The 22,158-nt window shown below is 35.0% G+C and overlaps 1 protein-coding gene across 2 annotated transcripts; it reads left to right on the top strand.

Moving 5' to 3' along the window:
- The first annotated feature begins 8,979 nt into the window (after window positions 1–8,979).
- On the top strand, window positions 8,980–14,312 carry LOC116169554. 2 transcript variants are annotated; one of them, XM_031485671.1, is made up of 3 exons: window positions 8,980–9,159; window positions 13,507–13,694; window positions 13,748–14,312. In XM_031485671.1, the coding sequence occupies exons 1-3, from the start codon at window positions 9,102–9,104 to the stop codon at window positions 13,892–13,894; spliced, it is 393 nt and encodes a 130-aa protein (XP_031341531.1). In that variant the 5' UTR covers window positions 8,980–9,101; the 3' UTR covers window positions 13,895–14,312. The 2 variants fall into 2 exon arrangements, with proteins under 2 accessions (XP_031341531.1, XP_031341530.1); XM_031485670.1 differs by having other exon boundaries at window positions 8,986–9,159; window positions 13,501–13,694.
- Window positions 14,313–22,158: the final 7,846 nt, after the last annotated feature.

Here is a 22,158-nt window from a genome sequence, read left to right on the forward strand (position 1 = left end):
TGCGTGCTTTACCAGAACTTGATTTAAGCGAAGAAAAGCCCAATCGTCTGTCTCGTTGGCAACGTATTCAGCAGTTGCGGCAGCAGTTTTGGAAGAAGTGGAGTCGAGATTATGTCCAAGAGCTCCAAAGGCGTCAAAAATGAAAAATTCCAGGAGATACGACTCTTACCGTTGGTCAACTTGTGCTTCTTCAAGAAGACAACGCTCCGTCACGTCATTGGAAATTGGGTCGTGTCACGAAAGTCCATCCTGGTCCAGATAACGTTGTGCGTGCGGCAACAATTAAGACGTCACATGGTGAAGTAAAACGACCATCAGTGCGATTGTGTGTGTTACCAACAAATTAACGAGCTGTCAAGTGTTAATAGTAGCTTGATGTTTTGGAATTTTTTTTTTTGTTGACTGTATGTACATTAATATTTTTTTGTGATGCCATTTGTAGCGGCAACTTAGTAATGACAACAATTGGTTAAGTTTTGAATAATATTTAGTTGAAATACTTACCTATGTTAAATATTTCAAGGGGGCCGACTATGTACAAAACTTTAAATTTATTTGGTTTTCCCTTGCCTTGCGCAGTTCAATTTATTTTATTTTTGTGGAAAGAGAATGTGGATTGTATGATTTTGATTTGTAATCGTCGAACAATATACACGATTTTGAACCAGCAAAACATATCCTTTGTGTATCTGTAGATTCTTTGCCACGACAAAAGTGTTTATACTCACTAGTGCCCGAGGATTCACAAAACTTGTATTCTGATTTTATTTTTAATTACTTTTTGGCGTCCAAAACTTATATGAGCTTTGGGAAAAACCTCGGTGGTTGTTTCAGTGGACTACCCGTTTCCCCTGACTAGCCGTGGCCAATTCCCCTTTCCTTTTCCAGTGTGAATTGCAGTTTGCGAGTAGATTTCTGTGGTTTGAGAGGTCAACCCCTATTGAAATCTATCACCAGCTGACAGATGTGTATAGAGAAAAGTGCTTAAAGTGCGTAAACAATTGGTAAGTGATTCAGGAAGTTCGCAGAAGGCCGTACACACGTGCACGAGGCGGCGTTCCTCAGTTTCAGAGGAGACAGTGACGAAAATTGAGGACATTTTGCTTGCGAATCGGCGTATAACTGTGCGACAGATTTCCGAACAGTTAGGGGACGTCTTTGAAGGGTCGGCCAACATGAGGGATGCGTTTGCACCATGACAACGATCTCCCTGCGGGGGTCGGCGGGAAAGTGGTGCAACAGAGGTATGAAAAAGTGTTCGGATCGATTCCAAAAGTGCATTAAGGGGAAAAGGTATTGGACACCTTAATTTACGAACAACCCTCGTGTTTATCTAACTTTAATACGCAGGCTAACTCTCCGTATTTTAAGTTATAGGTCACAGGTAAGGCCATAAGTTCATTTGGAACCTTAGTGAGGTTATTCATATGCGGCATCATCTTATTGATTCGGCGTTTACCGTTCTTATCTTATACGCAAAGCGCAAAAAAACACAATTCGCAATAGAACAAGGCAGCTGTATGGCAGTTACCTCGATTTTTATTTTGCCTAAAAGATGTTGGCAGCTCCGATCATCTTCCAAAGGGAAAATTTGGCATATTCAGCATCAGATCACCTTTTGAAAGCTTTCCCAGTTAAAGAGAATATTAAAAGAGATATTTTATTGCCAGGAAGACTGTCTACCAAACGCAAGCTACGCCTACTGTAAATCATATAATGCGGTAGTCGGTTTTCGTGCAATTGATTGCAAGTGCAAAGAATCGCATTCCTTACTTGCTTCTAAATATTTTTTGCGACGCCGGAATGCTTTGTTGAGTGTAGACCCCGATGTTAGTGATTACGGCAACGTTGACAAGTTTTTGACGGCCACTGCCAAAGTTATTTAAATGAAAGATAAGCGTAGCCGAAATTTGATAATTATATATTACTATTTGTAGAAAGCTCAGGTTTTTGGTTAAGATGACTATATGCTTCACTCTTTTTAGAGGAATTTGATGTTAACGGAAGAAAGTTTAAATGGAAAACGGAAATTACTTGAGGTTGAATCAATGCGTTCCCTCTTTTTATATTTATCTGTCGCATACTCATTTACTAACGTGTATTTTGTTCCAGTGGGGCATTTAAGGGGATAAAAACCGTTTGTAAATAAATATTCATTAGGCAAGGATTTAACAAGAGGAGTCCGTAGTATCCTAATACCAGAAAATACAATTATTTTTTTAAAATTTATTTTATGTGATCAAGAAAAACATTGACATAAACATTATATCTAGTTGTACAGACTGTCTAGTTGTATTCCATTCCGAATTTTTAGGATAAACATCATTACGGAAATAATTGGACTGGTACACCCTTTCTTCACACAATTGTATATGATGACGCAGAGCGCATCTCTCGTGGAAAAAATAATACCTACCTGTGTATGTTTATAATATAAGGTATAGGTAAGTCAAATTCTTACATTCTTCATTGGACGATAAGCACAGAAGCCCTATAGAATGGAAAGAAAATATATGAAATTTAAAATCAATGCCTCCAAAGGCAAAATAAACGTAACATTTTGCAAATTGGAAATGGTGATGATTTCCATCGATAACACGCATTTTTATTATAAAAGAGCGTACAACATAGCGTATGATTGTATCGAAGGAAAACAGGGAACAAGAGAAATGTCTTAAGGGAAATCTGAAGTGGAAACAGGACGTCGCCAGGCTTACTTCAATTTTGGATAGGAAAGATATGCTTCGTATATTATGCGACGTAACTAAGGAGAATCCAAACGTATCTGCTTAACCAATCAAGTATGTACTTATTTTTCGTTCACAAAAGAAGTATAGAAATGCAAAAGGCGATCCCATTTCTAACTATTTCTCTGAATTCTGGCTTACATAATCTTAAATTTTTATTCGGCATGAGAGTATTGCATATCCAAGTTTTATTTTTACACAATTAAAATATACAGTTACGGAAATACTCATTTTCATTTTGTCGCAATTTGATGTCATGTGAGATATTGGAGGATTTCATATTTAAACCTGTGCTAATGCGGATAAAATTCAAGGCATTTGAAATCTTTGAAATGATCGTGCCATTACATAATTTACTGGAATGTAGTACGCTTTTGGTCTCGGAATCCATAACATAAAGCCCCTATAAAGAATAGCAACCAGGTAGGTTCGTTCCATCGGACATTATAATGGTAACAATATATTTATTTATTATGAACGATACTATTCAGAAACAATTTAAATGTAAATGTTATATGGAAAACGGCATGTAATGGAAGCGATCTGGGTTCGACGGTCTGCTTATGCTCGAGTGGAGATACGAAGAAAATAAAGGAATGAGCAGCAGTTTAAATACTTACCGATGTTTACTCTGCTTGAGAATAATCACGATGTTTCCTTAGTCAAACAAGAAGATAATGAATAAATTTCATTCGAAAGAGAAAGGCTCTCATGAACATGTTTAGGTTAGTCAGAATGCGCAATTTGACTACTATTGGTTACCTTCAGCACGTTTGCGTTTGGGCTTTCTTAATATTGGTACATAATAATTTTGCTGTGTCGGTCACATGAAACATACAGATAATTGGTGAACTATCAACCTTGGATTTCAAAAAGTTTCCGATCGATAAACAAAAGGGCTCCAAAAAAGTCACTATACATTACCTGCTTTAAATTTAATGGCAATTCCATGGCCATACAAACGAATAAAGCCTCCCTACATTTTTTTTTATCTACTTCTCTTACTGGCATTATTAACAACGAGCCAATTTTCTTAAGCCAAAAAGGCTCTATTATTCTAAACAATCAAGTTATGGTTTACTTCAGTAGTGCTATATAATGTGGTTAACTTACACAAAACCCTTGGTCTCTATTTCTTCATCAATTTTGAGAGCTTCCACCCTGTATATACAACTTACGACGATACATACATTTTTGAGAGTTGGCAACCATGCAATTTCTAGGTGGGAAAAGCTGCCTGTCCCATCTAAAAAGCACGAACGGATTACGTTTGTCATCTTGTCTTGAATGGCGGTCGCGTACCTACGCGTCGCTCCATAAATGTTTGTTGTTATTTAATGCAGGTAGTAATTTTTGCATTTCTTTATATCGTATTTGTGTTTTGTATGCCGCATTTTATATTTTCTGTGTGTTTCAATCTTTGTTTTTGAGATTTACTTGGTTTAACCGCAATGAAGAATGACATGTTTAATACCGTTACCCTTTTTGTTTGTAATTGTTTACGTTTTTGGTGTAATGCTTGCTTAATTTATGTTTATTGATGTTGATTACTTGGTCTTGTCCCTGAAGTAACATTCATACAAGTTTGATAATTTTATTTTAATATATGGAAATTACGGATTCGTTTGATGTATATACTGACTTGTTTGTTACTAAACATTTTTCTCCGTGAATGAAGCCGTCACGGGAGTGGTAAAAACTGTCGTCAAAATTGAGCTACGACACCTAATTCCGTGATTATCTTCGACATTCAACTGTAGGCTCGAAACCCCGAAACCAGGGGCGGGTTACCTATCTTGCAGGAGCGGGATTACGCTAATCAAAGCTCTTCAGTTTAGAATCTATGCGCGATTCAATAATTTCCACATATCTTGTTTTTAGTTAAATTTGCCTACAAGGCCATGTAATTTTCCATCTTTCTTTTAACAAAAGGACTTTATTACATGAAAGATGAGTCACATTCTGTGTATTTCACCTTTTCTTAGAATCTTGGTACCTGCATACCTGACCCATAATTCCCAAAACTTGTTTTGAACGTATGTTACCTCTTGAAGTTTACCTGCTACTCTTTGTGATGTAATAATTTTATGTTACGCATTCACATCATTACAAACAATTAATTTTACAACACAACTTGATATTAATTTGACGGCCGGTTTTTTATTGGTAAGTTCTTTTTTTCCCAGCCTATTTCTATTTTTATTCGGTGAACTACCATTTTCAAACCTTATTTTTGGAATGTAATTTATTTCGACTTAAATTTCCCAGCTTTCACAATCTTAATAATTGCGATCATTATTAAACAAACTTTTTACAATTTGAGTGTTTTATTTTAAGTTCCTTCCCTACTGTGCTTCAGGTCAAAGCGTTGCATACAACAAACGTAAAGGGGCCCTGCCTTAGATGTTTGATCACGTGCCACTTTTCAAATTTAAGCGAGATCTTGTTTAGTTTTGGAGGGAATAGTCATTCGGGTGGCCATTTTTAAACTTTGCCGGGTTGACATTATTTCCGTGTTCTTGTAGTGTGAAGTTAGCGTAGAACCTGGGGGTTAAGTACACTACAACTTCAATACTGGTAGTAGAATAATTACAGCTTACCTGAAACAAAGAAGGTATTTACATAGTTGTTTGTGGTGGTCGTAAAATCTAATTACATGCATGATGATTCAACATTGATTAGATCGGCTATTTTTGAAAATAATTCCCAAGATTTAAAACAGTAAAATGAGCTTTTCTCCGAAAGCTACCAAACGTGAATTTGTTAATGGTAGGATATTGTAAGGATTTTGAATAAAGGATTTTGCCAGCAAATATGTTTTCGTTAAAGTGATTGTAGACATCACGTTTCGCGCGAGAGGTCTCTGTATCTGTCTCTGTTCGACCTTAACAAATGTTCGTTTTAATCGTTCGAATCTCGTTATGTCTGTTCGTCCATTTCATGCATACCAAAAAAATGTACCTGGATATACCAGAGCTCTTATAATCAAAATACCACGCACAAGCGATCGATTGAAAGAAATAATTAACGAAAACTTGATTTCTCCACGAACAACATTATGGATATAGCAAATCTGTGAACTTTGTGTTAGCTATTCTTATTTTTTTAACGTCATAATAAATCTTGTTCATTATATTATGTAATAGTGTGTTTGTTTCAACACCTTCCGATAGTTGCAAGAATTGCGAGGTTTGTGAATTTTTTGCGCGATAGAAGTGCAAGAGTGTTCTTATTTACTCATTAGGTATTAATTTTACTTCTTTTTCAGTCTAAAGACAACACTATATGTCACTGAATAAGTTTAATCGGTATTGAAGGATTCTTTACTAATTAAGGTAGACGTACGGTTACTTTAATGGGTAATAGGATCGCCTGCACACATGTATTTAAATTCCGCTATATCTATAAATAGGTATATAGGGTATTACACATAATATCTAAAAAAAATTTGGGTGGCAGAGGAGATTAAAACAATCTGCACTTTTTCCAAATAAACACAGGGTCCAACGTGTTTCGTTTGGGAGCCACCCCCACAAAAGGGGTGGTTAATTTTTTTCTCAGCAGCCATAGAGTTAGAAAGACTAGTGGCACGGCTTTGAATAGGTTTTCGGGTATACCTTTTCCGATTTTGCAAAAAATGTTTCAAAATTCCTACCACGAAAGGGCGCACCCCTGAAAAAAAATTCTGATTTCGACGAAATTTGGTTTCGGGGGGTTTTTGAACATGAAAATCACGAATATGAAAGCAGTTATTAAAAAAATCGAAAAAAAAACTCAACTGCAATTCTTGGTTGGACAACGAAAATGGAGAGAATTCCACGACATTCGTTGTGTACATACTTGATGAGTTAAGGAACAAAATTGTCGAACAGTTTTTTAAAATCACTTTTCAAACAAAAGTTATACTCATTTGAAGATTGGGCCTTCTGGAGACAAAGTGTCCCCCGCCTACTAGTGAGTGATCTATTTTCGCATGTAGTTAATTGAAAATGTCGCAAATAACAAAAAAATTAACGATTTATAAGTCGATATTATGACACTTGGAATAATGCTCATTGATTGTAATAGAACTCTACTTAAATAGCATTTTCCCACCACCCACAGTCATGTAACAATCTACGAGTACATCTTTACCGAATTTGCAGACTTCAATATCATGATCGACATATCGATGTTTTTATGATCATTTAATCATAATTAAAGAAAGGAGGTTGTTTAACAAACATCAGAGAGGCAGAGAACTTTATTAGGGTGATAATAAGGGTGGACGTAGAAACCCAAGATGTGCAAAAAATTGGAGACAGGGATGTGGAATGGCTAATGATGGTTAAGCTGGAGAACTGAGAGGAGAAGATGAAGGTAATGTCCAAGAAAAAGAATCTCAAAGGTACCTACTGAGTTCTATGTGGATAACGATTTAACGGAAGAAGAGAGAAAAATCAAAGCAGAAATTAGGAATATTGTTAGGGAAGAAAAAAGGAAGGGACACAAGGTTATAGTAATAGTCAATGGGCACACTTGGAATTGGCACAACAAACAGGAAACGCTTGTAGAAGGCCCAAAAAGTTAACCAAATTAGTAACTACAGACAAATAAACGATAAAGACTTTGGCGACGGAAATGGATAACGATAAAGGAAAACCAATAAAACCGAATAAAGCAGTGTGGAAACTGGGTACTTCGAACGTCAGAAACCTAAATGGGAAAGAAGTGGAACTGGCACAAGAATTTGAGAAGGAGAGACATTTTGGCAATAACAGAATCGCATAAAAAAGGAAATGAACTTATGAAACTAGAAGGAGAACACACCCTGGCCCTTAGCCTGTACGATTTGATAACTTTACTCTACTTGTTTTGTAGTTCCCGGTTTTTGATGCTCCTTTTGATAAATGTTAGCTTCCACTAGGTAATGGCATATTTCTGCACCTCTTACATCTTTCACCAGTCCTCTCATATTTCTTTGGATCAAAAGTAATCAATATCATTTCCTTTTTCTCTAGCTCCAGCTCTATTAATAATATTCTCTCTGTCATGAATGTCCACTTGTTTAGTTTGCTTGTTATTATGTTATTCATCAAACATCCTTTGCTCTTTCGATCTGTTTTGTACCACTGTTGTATGACAGTTTTCAGTAACTCAAAGTTGGTACAAGAATTTCCAGAATGGGTGCATAAAATGACCTTTTATTGTTGATGCTGGTAGCATAGCGGAGTGTCACCAGAAACGTGATGTATAAATGGAAAATATACAGGGTGATTCAAAATTGAGTACAAAGATTTTAAGGGCGTATGTATACCAGCTAAAGTAAGAAATTTTTTTCATATAAGCGTATGTCCTAACTTGCTTCGTTTTCTAGATACAGGGTGTAATTTTTTTTAATCGGTTTTTATTTATTTTATTCCCACCAAAGGAAGGCCCATATGACGACAAATAAGCTTACCAAAGTTTATTTAAATCGGATGATAATTTATAAAAAACCGATTTAAAAAAAATAACTTTTACACCCCGTATTAGAAAACGAAAAACGAATGAAAAGTTCTTATTTTTGACTTGTAAATACGCCTTTAAAGTCTTCGCACTCAATTTTGAATCACCCTGTATGCCATGCGTAGAGTATTGGTTCCAATCGTACTAAGGAAACTCTTATATAACACAACGTTAACTTGTAAACATCTGCTTCTGTAATTAAGTAACAAATAATGTAATTCACGATTCACGGGGAATCCCATAGAAATTGAAATTATGCTTGCTGTAGGTATTACTCCTTACTTACGGATCTTGGCGTTACTGAAACAATTAAAAATTAAAAACCGAAACGTGTCGAGGCATTTAAACAATCTTCCCTTATGAGTGTAAGTAGGTAAAGTGCACTATTTTTGTTTTCATTATAAATTACGTATGCAATACAGCAGCTCAACGTCGAAGTACACGAGTATCACAAAAAGCTCGAGAGTAATTCGTTTTCTCTCTTCAAGAAGAAGGTTTTCACCAAAATAAACGAAGTTTACTTGAAATACCTTCCTTCCCTCGCAAAGAGATGAAAGGTAAAATTAGGCTTGTGTAGGAAAAATTAATTTGACGTCGGTCGCCTTCTCGCTACGCTTTTGTTCTCTGGCACAGAATAATACATATCGAAGATCTAAATATAGTGTAGTTCATTAACAAACACAGTATTGATAAACGTCATATCGTTGTACTTGTTTTTGTTTCTTGTAACCTTTAAGTCAGTTGATATCATTAAAAATTAAGCAATTCGCTAATCTGCATCACACAGAAATAAGTAAACTTTAAAAAGCTGGTCAATGTGAAAAGACTGATTAGTTTTGAAGGTGATTACTGACATAGTTGATTGCAATGTTGGCCAACATGATTATTTTATTGGAAATTGTGGTATTAACTGTGGTAGTCGAAGGTGAGCGCAATTATTACTTATGGGCTTTCGAATAATTAAGTTCAAAGTACACGCTGAAGTTTAAATTTAATTTCTTCTTCTGTAGATTTGATTTTTATTTAAAATATTATGAATTCTAACGTTGTTTATTAACAAAATATAATACCGAAAGTGCTTCATTCCATTTAGTGTTTAGAAGGATGTGTTCCCTAGTGCTGAAATAGGCATCATACAAGAATATTATATCATCTGTTGTTTTGACTTGAAGACGTCCGACTTATGCCAGTTTAAGTTTTGATTGAAATAAATAAACAAATCAAAATAATTCAGACTGGCCAACAGAGAGCCGTGATACCATTGAATAAAAACTCAATTAGAGTATTTCCAACCCGTGATATAATGATTCTATTTTGGCAGCTTACGCATGCCGTTATTTTCGTTTACCATTATGGTTTTTGTTATTGCTGTATTTACGACATTATGAGATTATGTAACTTGATGTAAAAGTTATTTCAGAAAGCCTAAATCATGAGTTTAGAGAGATAAGTTGTTCAACCTGAAACTCTCAATATAATGCATGAAATAGTCGAATTATTTGATCAACAAAAAGAAACAGCTCATTGGAATTTCCCTGTGAAAAAGGCACCCGAGTTAGCTGCCGCTGCTATTAAACAAGTTGTAAATCAGCATATGCATGATTAAAGCGCATTTTTGGTCATGCAGGTCAGTATTTTATTAGCGAAGTTTAAAATTATCGATCTCACGAGTAATTTTGGCTGCGTTAAATAATTAATTTTATTTAATTTCAATTGACGGTGCGTCTTCATTTTGTAAAACAAATCACAAAGTAAATAATAAGTTTTTATACTGGTAGCGATATCTAACGGTAAAATTATAGCACCTCCGAAACCCATATCGAAATTATTTTCTTCAATTATCGATCTTACAAGTAATCTAACTCAAAATAGACTAGTGCCTGCACATCTACACTATAGCAGAAAGCTTTTAGTGAAAATTTGAATCCTCTAGCTATTGTAGTTATGGAGATCTCACGCGGACAGCAGGCCTGCCAGCAATAGCGAATATAATAGCGTATTTTTTTCAAAAATACGCTAAAAATTCACAACGGATCTGGGGTTTACAAAAAAAAATTCCTGTGGCGCGTTGTTCAAGTCACCACCCGGTATATAAAATGGCAATTTGTCACAATTCCGAATATGTTTAAATGTTTCTCCACCACGTACTAGAAATTTAGGAGTTCTCGCTACTTAGTATGTTTTACGAGAAGTTAAACTCTTGAACTTAGATCGCAAATCTTCACATATACGAGAGGATATTATCGCAACGTAGCTAAAAATGTCGACTGCGGAGCCATTTTTTCACTCACCGATATTTATACGTAGTCCCTCTTGAAGTTAAACCACAACCTTTTGTATTTACATGAAATACACCAAGAATAATAATGATTAGCGTACCCAAATTGGCACGTGCTCGCTCGCGAAAATCAATTTAGATTTATTGTAGTTATGCTTCTCACACACCAACTCTTTGAAAGTCTAACTCCGTCGTAATTTTCACGCACCAATACGAAAAAACCAAAAATAATTCCAACGCACCAAAAAATGGTGCGTGCTCGCTGATGGTCTAACTCGGACTGAGTTAAAAATCCCCATACCACGATCATACTTATTTTTTTCACGAAAATGCCCAATTCTATCGAACATGGACGTGTTGTTATTGCTCTTATTTCCAGACATACTTTCGTACACGTTCGCTATGGAGCGGTATATGTATACATTTTCCTATGTTGAATAAAATACAAATTCAAAACCAAATTTTTTAAGGGGGGTCGCATACTGCATGCAATAAATTAAACCCTTTTTCTATGTGCATTCCATAATCGTTTAGCGTATTGCTTAGAAAATGAAGGAGGATACTTTGATCAGATATTGGAATTATTCCCATTAAAATGAACTAATACAATGTTAAATTCTGTTGAGTTGGAATACTTCACTGAGCTATAAATAAAGGTTAGTTCAGTTTGCGACACGCGTGTGTCATAGGGGTAATGGCACTGTAGATATATTCACTTAAAAAAACTCACTGTATAAGATTTTACTGGTTTTGTGTTTCACGATGAAGATTTAATTTTTTTTAACTCCACCTCATGATCAATTTCAAGTAAATTGAGCACTCTGAACAGACATTGCAAAAAATTTTTACGTATCTCGTTGTAGAATCTCAAAATGTCATCAGTCACCTTCAAGCCAAATTTTTTAAATTAAAAAAATTTATGCATCAGCTCCCACGAAGCTGAAACGGCGAAAGAAGCGAGGAAAACGAATATTAAGTTAATAATTCTTTGTTTGTGCAGTACCTACGTCCAAATATAGTAGTTCGATGCAGGGAATCGCTCTGTATCCACAGTTTAATTCAATTGGCTTGATGGATTGTGAATCGACGGGATAGTACGTACAGAAAATTATGGATACGGCACACAAGATGAGCGCCCTTCTGACCTCACTGACAGCCGCAGTAAACTTTTTCAACTATCCTAAACCAGAACAAATTTCTCCAAAATAGCACAATTTATGCTCATGAAATGATAAAATATAAAGTAAAATCAAAAAGAGGCGACCAAAAGGAATTGATTAATCCTTTCAGCTAAATTTAATATCGGTTACGTTAGTTACTTGCATATTTCGGCAAACTCACTACCAATTACAAATATTTGACGTTACCTGGACACGTATTTTAGCAAAGGGTAAATATTAATAATTAATAATAAAGCACAACTGCGTTAACCTTAACTTTAATTAAGTCTTGTCCTCAAATTGCGCCTCCAGTAGCTATATTTATCAATTTCATTGGAAACAATTAGACCACACGCAAGTTTTGTGAACTTTATAAAAGCTACGTGGAAATTATTGTGTATTTAATTCAATTAATTATCGTTAAATGAAAATAAATGGCTTGGAAGTACTATGAGATTCGAACTGAGCCAAACAATATTGCACTCTCTTCGATCGTGTGTCTTTGACTGTCCTCCCGCTTTCACTACAAAATAAAATATCCATTCTCTTATATTGTTTTTTTGTCGAATGGCCGAATTCTCTGTATGCATGATCTATAGTATTACGAGAATTTATGGGTATAGAAATCGTACAATACCAATGGTTTACATGTTACTGTAAGGTATTAAATAGTAGTAGGAATTTCTAAAATAGATCGTTTAAAAGTATTTTCAGATATCAGTTACTGGTATTATTGAATTTTAAATTTTGAATTTTAAAAACTAGATACTGTCTGTTTAAGATGAAGATGGTTAATGCAAAGACATATTCAAACGTATTCGTCTTGGTGTAATGTATAAAAACGTGATTAACTCGGGTAATATTCAACTTATTGGATCCCTTTTGCCATTCCAATATTTGAATGAACCCCCAACACATTACGCCCACTCTTCGACAAATTACTTTCGACGAATTAATGCATATCGTGCTTGCTTAAAATTTAATCATTTCTCTATTTCGAAGCGTATGTTTTATTCACCGTCGGGTTTAAAATGAGGTCAGGTTTTCCATTCAATTAATAGTCATTCATTTGAACACGTTCCACGAGAACCTTTTAAATTTTGATTATTAAAAGCCTACCGTATGCGCCTATGTTTTTAATGAAGGACACACTAATGCTTGCTTTAACATGGCCGGCCCAGATGTTTCAATCTTCTAAATGGAAGATCCATTGTAAACGATTTTCACGACATAAATATCGTCTCGCAATTTCTGCAGGAAATCAATGGCGTCACAATGAAAATCATTTGCTGGTTTATAACATAATGGTCTAATCATGACGGATTCGACCGTAAATGTACACTATTCTAGAATATTGTTTGCAGAAAAAGTAATAAAAGCAACTCAGAACGTGCTCTCAATTGGGCGCAAATATCTTAGTGACTTAGGGAATTGACACGAGCAATACAATGCGGGTCGAGAGCTTCGAGCCTAGCGCGAAATGAATTGGTAGAATTTTTAAGATACCTACGCCTATATTGCATTGTATAAACTAATGCTAAACATTGAAGATTGTTAATTTTAAATGAATTTAAGATTTAACAGTGTACGTGATATGTTTTCGGCTATTTTGTACCTAGAAACTAGAGTATACGCGAATCCATAGTTAAATGAACAACTTAATTGTAATCTATGTAAATGTGTGATTGACGTGTTTTGAAAACGTTTAGCGAACGAAGTTTGCATAAATTCCGACTAAGCAAACAAAATATGCAAATTCGCAAGACCCCCTAAGCCCAAAATAACTAAAACTGTAATCCATTTTAATATATTAGTAACCTAATTATAGTTACAGGAAGCCACTTGAAGATGTCGTCGTTTTCTTATTCCGGAGAGAGCGTTACGTTTGAGTGCAACGTTGACCATGGAGAGTTTCCGATCGTGTCAATAACATGGCTCAAGGATGGCAAGCAATTTTATAAGTACGATTCGAATCTCATCAATCCGGTTTCAATTACGGATGTCGATGGTGTTGTGGTGAAAGTAATTAATTACTAAATGCCTCTTAATGTTTTACTAGTAACTTAACTTTATAGAAGGACCTATCACTTAACGGCAACAAAGTAACGATTGGTTCCGTTACTCCACAGAGCACGGGAACTTATACATGTAAAGTAGAAATAGATCATCCATCTTTGAGCGTTGGGGAACTGTCGGGAAGTCTCAAGATCGTACAAAATTAGTTTACTTGTAATTAAGGATCGTGACATTTAATACGTAAGATTAAGGCAACTGGTTAGCTTATACACAACGTTATTTGATTATTCTAACTTTGTAATTGTATGATTTATAGCAAGGACGGTATAGCTTTGACAGTAAATTGAGTACATCAGAATTTCTCATATCGTTCAATTCGAATACGTGACTGCATAAGGGAGCGTTTTCCAATTTAATTCATGTTTGAAATTCTTTTACACGCGCTGATTTACTTCACATGCTCACCACCACCTTGGATTTTCAGATGAAAAAGTGAGGCATCGGGTAACGCCACTTTTAGTTTTTCTTATTACACCTTAGAGTTTGTCATCCACTTCTTGCACTATTCATTTATTTAAATTTTTGCAATGGGACTGTAAAATTATAGATCTTTTCCTACCTCAATGTTGTGTTTAAATTGGGTGGGCTGTGTGCAGCCTTATCTTTCCGTCCGCATGTCAGTCTGCGCTTTGGAAATTTTCAAATTTATGGACATTTCTTTGAAATTTGAACCATAGATGATTCTATTAAAGGGAACATATCACAAACAATAAAAATTGCCATGCGCAAACGACGCAGTGTCAACTTTTATACTTATAGAGATTATAGAGGGGTTGGAACCGAAACCGAAAAGAACCGGTACCGGAACGGGAACCGATTGCATTTATAAACCTCTGACTTGGAACCGGAACCGTTATTAAAAAAGTTATGATAACCGGAACCGATACCGGTACCGTTATTACAAGTGCCAAAGAACCGGTATTTTTCGGTACCCTCTCTTTTGTAGGCAGAGTCGACACGTTGCGCTTTGCGAGAGGGAAACGCGTGTTATATTGTTGCTCTTAAAATTTGCTTCTGAAGTGTTGGTGTTAAAACATTTCTTAGATTTAACATTATTCAATTTGCTTATACAGGCTGATTCAAATTCGAGAGTCACCATGGGGATCTCGAAAACTGTAAGAGATAGCTAGACAGTTTAAATTTAGCAAAGTTGTTTGATACTTGACAAAATGCAGTTTTGAAACTGAAAAAATCCAACTGCTTTCGGAGATATCCGGAAAAAAACGAAATTGTGCAAAATCGTTTTTATTTTTTACTGAAGTTATTTAAAAGGTATTTCGAAATAAATGACACATTATTATGGCCACTTTTTTCCCTCTACAAGATGCTAGTTTTAAATTTCAATTTTGACGTTTCGTCACCAGTCAACGTTTTTTTCTTATGGAAGTCATTTTTACTTTTTGTGTTGTTTGAGAGAGAATTTTTTTCTGATTTCAAAAATGTAAATATCTAAGTCAGCATTTATCATACTTTCTGGAACACGTATCATATCCGCTTTCATTTCTCATCACCAGTGACCCTGCCAGTGACTGATCCTTTATAGACTTGATGGCCAAGAATAAAATCTACCTTCTGAATTACGTTCTGTTGTGGAATTTGCAAGAAATTTCATAAGCCAAAAATCCAAATTCTCACTTTTATTGAGAGCTGGCCAACTTAACCTTAATACTAAAGTATAAAATATTTTCTAGTGACCAGTACCCATAAAATGAATCAAAAACAGTAAGAAGGGTGAAGAGTGCATAAGGAAAGCAATAGTTGACACTACTGCTAAAGAGAAGGAAAGTAGAAAAAGACAGGCACAGACGCGTAAGCTAAAAATTAGTGTCAATCAAACTTAAAAAATATGTTTATGCAAAAGAACAATGTACTCTAATTGTATGGATTATTTATTTTCTGTAATTAATAATAATTTATGTTTTTAATAATAATTTTATTTATTTGTATCGGAAACGTTAAAAACCGAAAAAAAACTGGAACCGAAACCGGAACCGAAAATTACTGGTCACAGGCCCGGAACCGGTACCGGTATTCTACCTAAATAGTGCGGAACCGGAACCTATATTTCATATGGGTTCCAACCCCTGATTTTAGCGCACTTCTTAACGAAGTTGGGAGCGCCGTTACAGTCACTTTCTCTGTCCGTCCGTCTGTCGGTCCGAGGTTCCTAGATTTTCAATATATTTAGTTCGTTCTTTTTGTATTCCTTAGGTTATAGCTTTGGAAACTGTGCCACAAAATTCAGATTCATTCTGGCATTTTGTAAGATAAACGCATAAATCATAGGCTTCATCCAATGTGCAGAAACTGTTCAAAAAAATTGTACAGAATTTCGGTTTAAACATACAAAAACTCTTTTTTTTATAATCATTTTGCATTCATATTTTTGCCCATTTGCACATGTCATATTCGATTTTTACTATTAGTGGTGTCTTTTTCGATACTGTAATCATCAATGGTTACAATATCGAAAAGATATCTTCATAAATAAGAAAGTTGGCACTGCGCATGTGCACATCTGCTGTTTACAATATAAGATATACTTGTCTTTACTAGAAGCATCATCTGTGATTGAAACTTCAAAAAGATTTGATAAATAGGAAAGTTGGCACACATCCAATTTTTACTATATGCGATATCTGCAAGAACAGAATTATTAGTTTATCAAGGAATATTTGGGCACCACTGTAAAACGCTAACTTCGCAAGTATTTACTTGAAATTTGTATGGTATTCGGATTATGGCATTTGTTAAAAAGTGATCGTTCATTAAGAAATAAAAATTCTTACTCTTACTACTAAGTACATTATCTAAACTAAATAGTAAACGAGGGAATTCTGCTCATTTTATATCAATTATTAGTAACAATTTCCGATTAAATTGGCATTTGGAATTGTCATAATTCTAGAAGAATGTTATTTTAATAATCCGGTGGTTGATCTTAGTGAGGAAATCCCCACCAATATCGGCCACTGTTTACTGGGCATCTAATAGGCGAACTTACACTGAAATTCTCATGTTTCTTCGAGGAATAAACGAGCTGTAGTTTCTTGCGTTTTTACGAATGAATAGCGCCGTTTATTCAAAAAATAGTAATATTTACATTTTTGAAATCAGAAAAAAAATGCTCAATTAAATGACACAAAAGGTAAAAATGACTTTCATAAGAAAAAAAAGTTGATGGTTAACTGGAGACGAAATGTCAGACTTGAAATTTTAAACTAGCATCTTGTAAAGGGAAAAACGTGGTCATAATAAAGTGCGTAATTTATTTTAAAATATCTTCTTAAATACCTTCAGTAAAAAACACGATTTTGGAAAATTTCGGTTTTTTCAGGATATCTCAGAAAGTGGTCAGAATTTTAAAGGCTCGTTTCATTCAAAGGTTCAGAAGAATTCTTCAGTCGTGTATCAAATATTTTTAAAAATTATTCAGATTCTTATAGATTCTTCACAGGAAGAAATGTAGTCTTGAGGTTTTTCAGACATTTTTTTAGATATTTACCAGAGCTAAAGGTATCCAAAAGTTCTTCAAAAGCCATTAACAAATTCTTTGGACATTGTTACAAGTAAGTAAAAGTAGTGATAGTAAACCTGATAGTCGCCACTTAGTCTTTAGTAAATTACAAAAGAGAAAAGAGAATACTTACCTGAACAAAGCTCACACAGCCACAAAGGAAGCGGAAAAGCAAATCCTCAACCTCAAAACTGCTCATCTTAAAACACAAATGAAAACGCTCAGTACGGTGGCACAAGAGAGAATGGCAGCATAGGGTGGGAGGGGAGGAAACGGCGTCTCCAGTGTGCGACCTAAAGTGGAATTTGCCACCCGGCACCAAGTCGCGGCACGGTTGGTGTAATTTATGGGCAACAAATATAAAATACAATTTCAATTCCTCATGATAATGTTTCGAGTCTAAATCTAGAGCTCAAATGGATTCAACACCTATTAAACGGATTTAAATACTCCTGGAGGCTAATAAAATTTAACCCACGCAAAAATGGTATCAATGAACTTCAGAATTAATGAGCCAAGACCACAAAAATCTTTTACTTGGATTCACTTATCATTCATAAAAATTATGCAGCTCTGTTCACGGAATAAACTTCCGTGGGTCGAGCTCTTCAGGAATGTTAAATTGACTTTGAGCATACATTTTTAGAAAACCGATCGACTCTGTTTCATTACTTCGAAATTAATCGATGAAACTCCTACTAGTGTTGATGAAGACAGAGTCTCTGTAATAAAAGTTCAAAATAGTGTACAAACGAAAGTACAAAAACTAAAACGTTAGAGGTTATGTTTGTGTTATAAAATGCGTAGGTCGTATCCGTGAATATCACCAATGGATTGTCTTATTTTATTGATAACTTGTGGATTAACTTTAATGAGAGAAACGAGAAGCCCTGACAAATAAGCAATTACTCGTACTCGAACTAAACAAAATTTGTTACCCTATACAACCTACATTCCTTTTCAAATTGGAGAGATGCATTTTCGCAATTTATTATTTGCCAACATTTGTTTTTAGCAGCTACGTTTACTCATGTAACGCAAAGGTTTCATAAATACTTTAATATGTCTGAAAGCAGGTATGAAAAACAGCGAATTTTTAATTTCAACTTGGTTAATTATGCGGCACTTTAATGAAATTGAGTCTTATATAAAGGAAACGGGACTAATTAGTATAATGGTGGTGTATTCTTCGTTAACAGGCTGTTGCAACGACCGTTGCCATTGTTACCGGTAGGTATGTATATTCGTAGAATAAAGAAAGTAGGGTACATGATCATTAAGGAAAAGTTAAATTCACATGCCATAATCATAAGAGCTTTCCACTTTTATAAAGGACTATTTAGGGACTACTAACTAAGCGTGTTTCTATTTTCCAAATGCCTCTGCATTTCGGCAAAAAGAGCTCATACCTAAAATTTATTATGGTGCTTTGACTGACGTGTGGACGAAAGTAAGCAAGTTAATAAATAACAACTGTGTGTTTAAAGCAAACCGAATTAACGCAAAAGGAGATTAAAGAGGCGTAGAGTAAGGTAAACGAAGGTATTTCCATGAGATTGCGGATTAGAATGTTTAAATAAGTTGGTGCTACGTCAATTCCAGGTAAATGTAATGCGTGTTAATTCGAGCAAAATTAATGAATAGATAAGTCTCATATTCGATAGTTGACCGTAACACCACGATTGATTGACGTAGTGATATTAATGAATGGATTATGCAAAAATGTATGGTAGAACGGTAGAAGAAAACGGAATACAAGCATTTCATTTCAAGAAATATGACGCATGCCAATCAAGTAAAATAGCAAAAGGGGTGTAAATTAGTAGAACAAGAACAAGAATAGGTAACTGAATAAGAATTCAGGTATTAATTAATGCTGGTCGCGATTAATAATTTAAAGACTTAAATTAAAACTTTCATCACGTGCAAACATTCAACAATTAAAATTTGCGGTGTTCGTTTAATGGTCTCCTGAGCGAAAAAAAATAATCATCAACCATCATTCAGACCCATTAGTTTGTTTATTATGTTGACTACAACTTGAAAACTTCCTTTGCAAGGACGATGGAGTTTTTTGGAAAAGGTGGTGTTTCGAGTTTTGAGACTTCTTAGATTTAGTAACGAGGGGACTTTAGAATTGTTTTCGAAACTTCGGCTAGTAATCCGCATACAACGGTTGATATCTGGCGTATAAGCTGCGAATTTAACAGTCACAGTTTTATTTCAAGAAGGAAGTTACAAAGTCCATTCCTGTCCTAAAAGCCGAGTCACACACTATTCATATACGGAGTCGTTTTATCCATTTGGCGTTTACCGCTCTTATCTTACCATACACGGAGCTATATACGTAAGAGCGCGATTTGTAATAGAAAACAGCGCTTCTGTTCGTAACGCCGCTGCTCCAGAATCCGCGACAATTTCTTTCCAAAAAGAATGACCGACTGGAAGGTTTGACATCTGCAGCGTCAGACCATCTTTATAAAGCATTGTCGGTTGACGAAGAGATTAAAAGAAAGCAGTTATTACCCTGAAGAACATCGATCAAGCGCGAGATACGCCATGCCTTTGTGCCTGCATTATGACATCGTGAAGCTAGGTGGACAGCGTGTGCGGAAGATAATTTAAGGCCCTGTGTACTTTATTTTTATCGCGCAGTTATTTACGACTCTGTTCATTATGAGTCTTCTTTACCTAAGCGCAACTTTTTTACATTATAGTGTATTGATGATTATAGTTGCGAGAGGCAAGATGATATTCTTACTTTGTCAGCTCCCGTCTTGGTCCTTAGTTAGTTCCCGCCGACACTGTGCAGCGGCGCCATTTGTTACACACAAATTGATGATTTACCTCCCGCCAAGATATATAATTTATTTACAAAAAATATTATTTCATTTTTTGGGGTAATGTTTAGAAGTAACATCTAGAAAACTGTCGGTTTACTTTTTCCATAAATCGTCTTGATCGAGAGTAAAAAAATAAAGCAGAGTAGCGCAATAATCGGTGAAATACATCTACCGGCTTTATGGTTCAGTGGTAGAGCGTTTGACTTTATAAATCCCGAGATCGGGTGTTCGAACGTGGGTTGAGGTGAATTTTTCATCTGTGGCAGAGATGAGAATTACCTTAGACCAGTTTCGAGCATTCTGCCGGCTACTCCGAATTAGGTTTTCCTGCAGTGTTCCTAATTCGTAATACCGGAGTAGTATAGAACAACTTAAGACCTTCTGCAGAGGCACCTCTAAAAAACATTATGCGGGTCACTCTGTAATTGGGCGCAAGCCTGTTGAAGGCCCAGAACAAGAGAGGGATAATAAATAATTAAATAAATAAATCTAATCTTTAAACATTCAGTATTCAGCTATCAACTGTTAAAAAAAATAGTCTGAAGATTTTGTAGATAAAGGTTTAAATTTGTAAAATAAAAAAAAATTCAAAAAAATTGAGTTTTTATGGCGGGCGCTCTTATGGAAATTTACATAGGGTGCAGTTGGTACAGAAGACCCTTAAGGGTGTTTATTTGATCGGTTTGAATTTGATGTTGAGTAGAAGACTGTGGATCGAATGTGTTGTCCATTTATCTATATCAGCCATCGCATCCCTATTTACCAACATGTATTTTCTTCCAGCGGAACATTTAAAAGAATAAAAACCGTTTCGTTAATAAAAAAATTGTTTTATTTACTTTCCCACATTCCTGAGGCGAAGATTCAAAAAGAGTAGAAATCCAATACATAATGTTGTGTAAACAACGTCATGTAAACGTAATTTCGGTCTAAACACCAAAAAATATTTAAATTTATTTAGTGTAAGTCTGGAGGATTATCTACGAATTATTGTATTTGATTGTATCTCGGTGTTGTTTTTCTTTTAAGAATTGTTTGTAATTGGGTATTGTTTGCTTGTTTGGGTTTTATCGTTTTTTTTTAAATTGTTTATTCAGATTTATGTATTTAATTGTGAAGCATGAAATTGTGTGTTAAAGTGTAAGACACACCTGGTCGTTTTGATCGGATGAAATTTAATTAACTCATACCTTATGCAGAGTTCAACATGCTTCCGAAAACTTACACACCAACAGATTTACCATTATACAATGTAGATTACTAAACTAGCCTACAGCTGTACTCCAAAGCAACACCCTCGTTATCAAAACATTTCCCAAAACAAGATTGTTTAATGTACTTATTTGTTTACCTTAAGAGACCCGAAAATTTACAGTTTAGTATAACTTCTAATAAAAACAAAATTGATATTCGGTTGTCGCGCTAATCCATATCGTAGTATAATATATATATATATATATATTTAAAGATTTTCATGATTAAAATAGTATATTAAGGTACAAGTCTTTAAAGCACGCGCAACGAGTTTAAGGGCACGACGCAAAGCGGAGTGCCTTTAACGTTGCAAGTGCTTTAAAGACCAATTATACACGTGTAGGTATCTTATAGTATTTTTTATTATACCTGCAGTATAATCTAAAAATATAGGAAATACAATGAAGTCATATTGACGTTATACTCGAATACATGTCTAATTAAGTGGGCTGGGTGTTCGTAATTTCACGATTGCCATGGAAATGTCACTTGACGTTTGCTTATCATCGTCTTTGTGAATTAAACGATTTCCGTTGAAAAAGATAATACACCGCCCATTAAATCGATTGTTGTAAAATCTAAACAAACGTTGGTATGTGTAAAATCCAACTCCAGTAAAGCCTAAAGCCTTTTATAAAGAATATGAAAAGTTGTTTTCATAGACGAATAGGAAGTTACTTACGAATACAGTCTTAAATGCATCCATAATGCTAGCATATATGAAGGAAATGTCAAAGGTATTTAAATCATATTTTGGTGCATTCATTCAAAACTTTAAAGCAATGTTGCGATTAAA

Source organism: Photinus pyralis, unplaced genomic scaffold (assembly GCF_008802855.1).
Source record: "Photinus pyralis isolate 1611_PpyrPB1 unplaced genomic scaffold, Ppyr1.3 Ppyr1.4_LG4, whole genome shotgun sequence".
In the NCBI taxonomy this organism is placed as follows: domain Eukaryota; kingdom Metazoa; phylum Arthropoda; class Insecta; order Coleoptera; family Lampyridae; genus Photinus; species Photinus pyralis.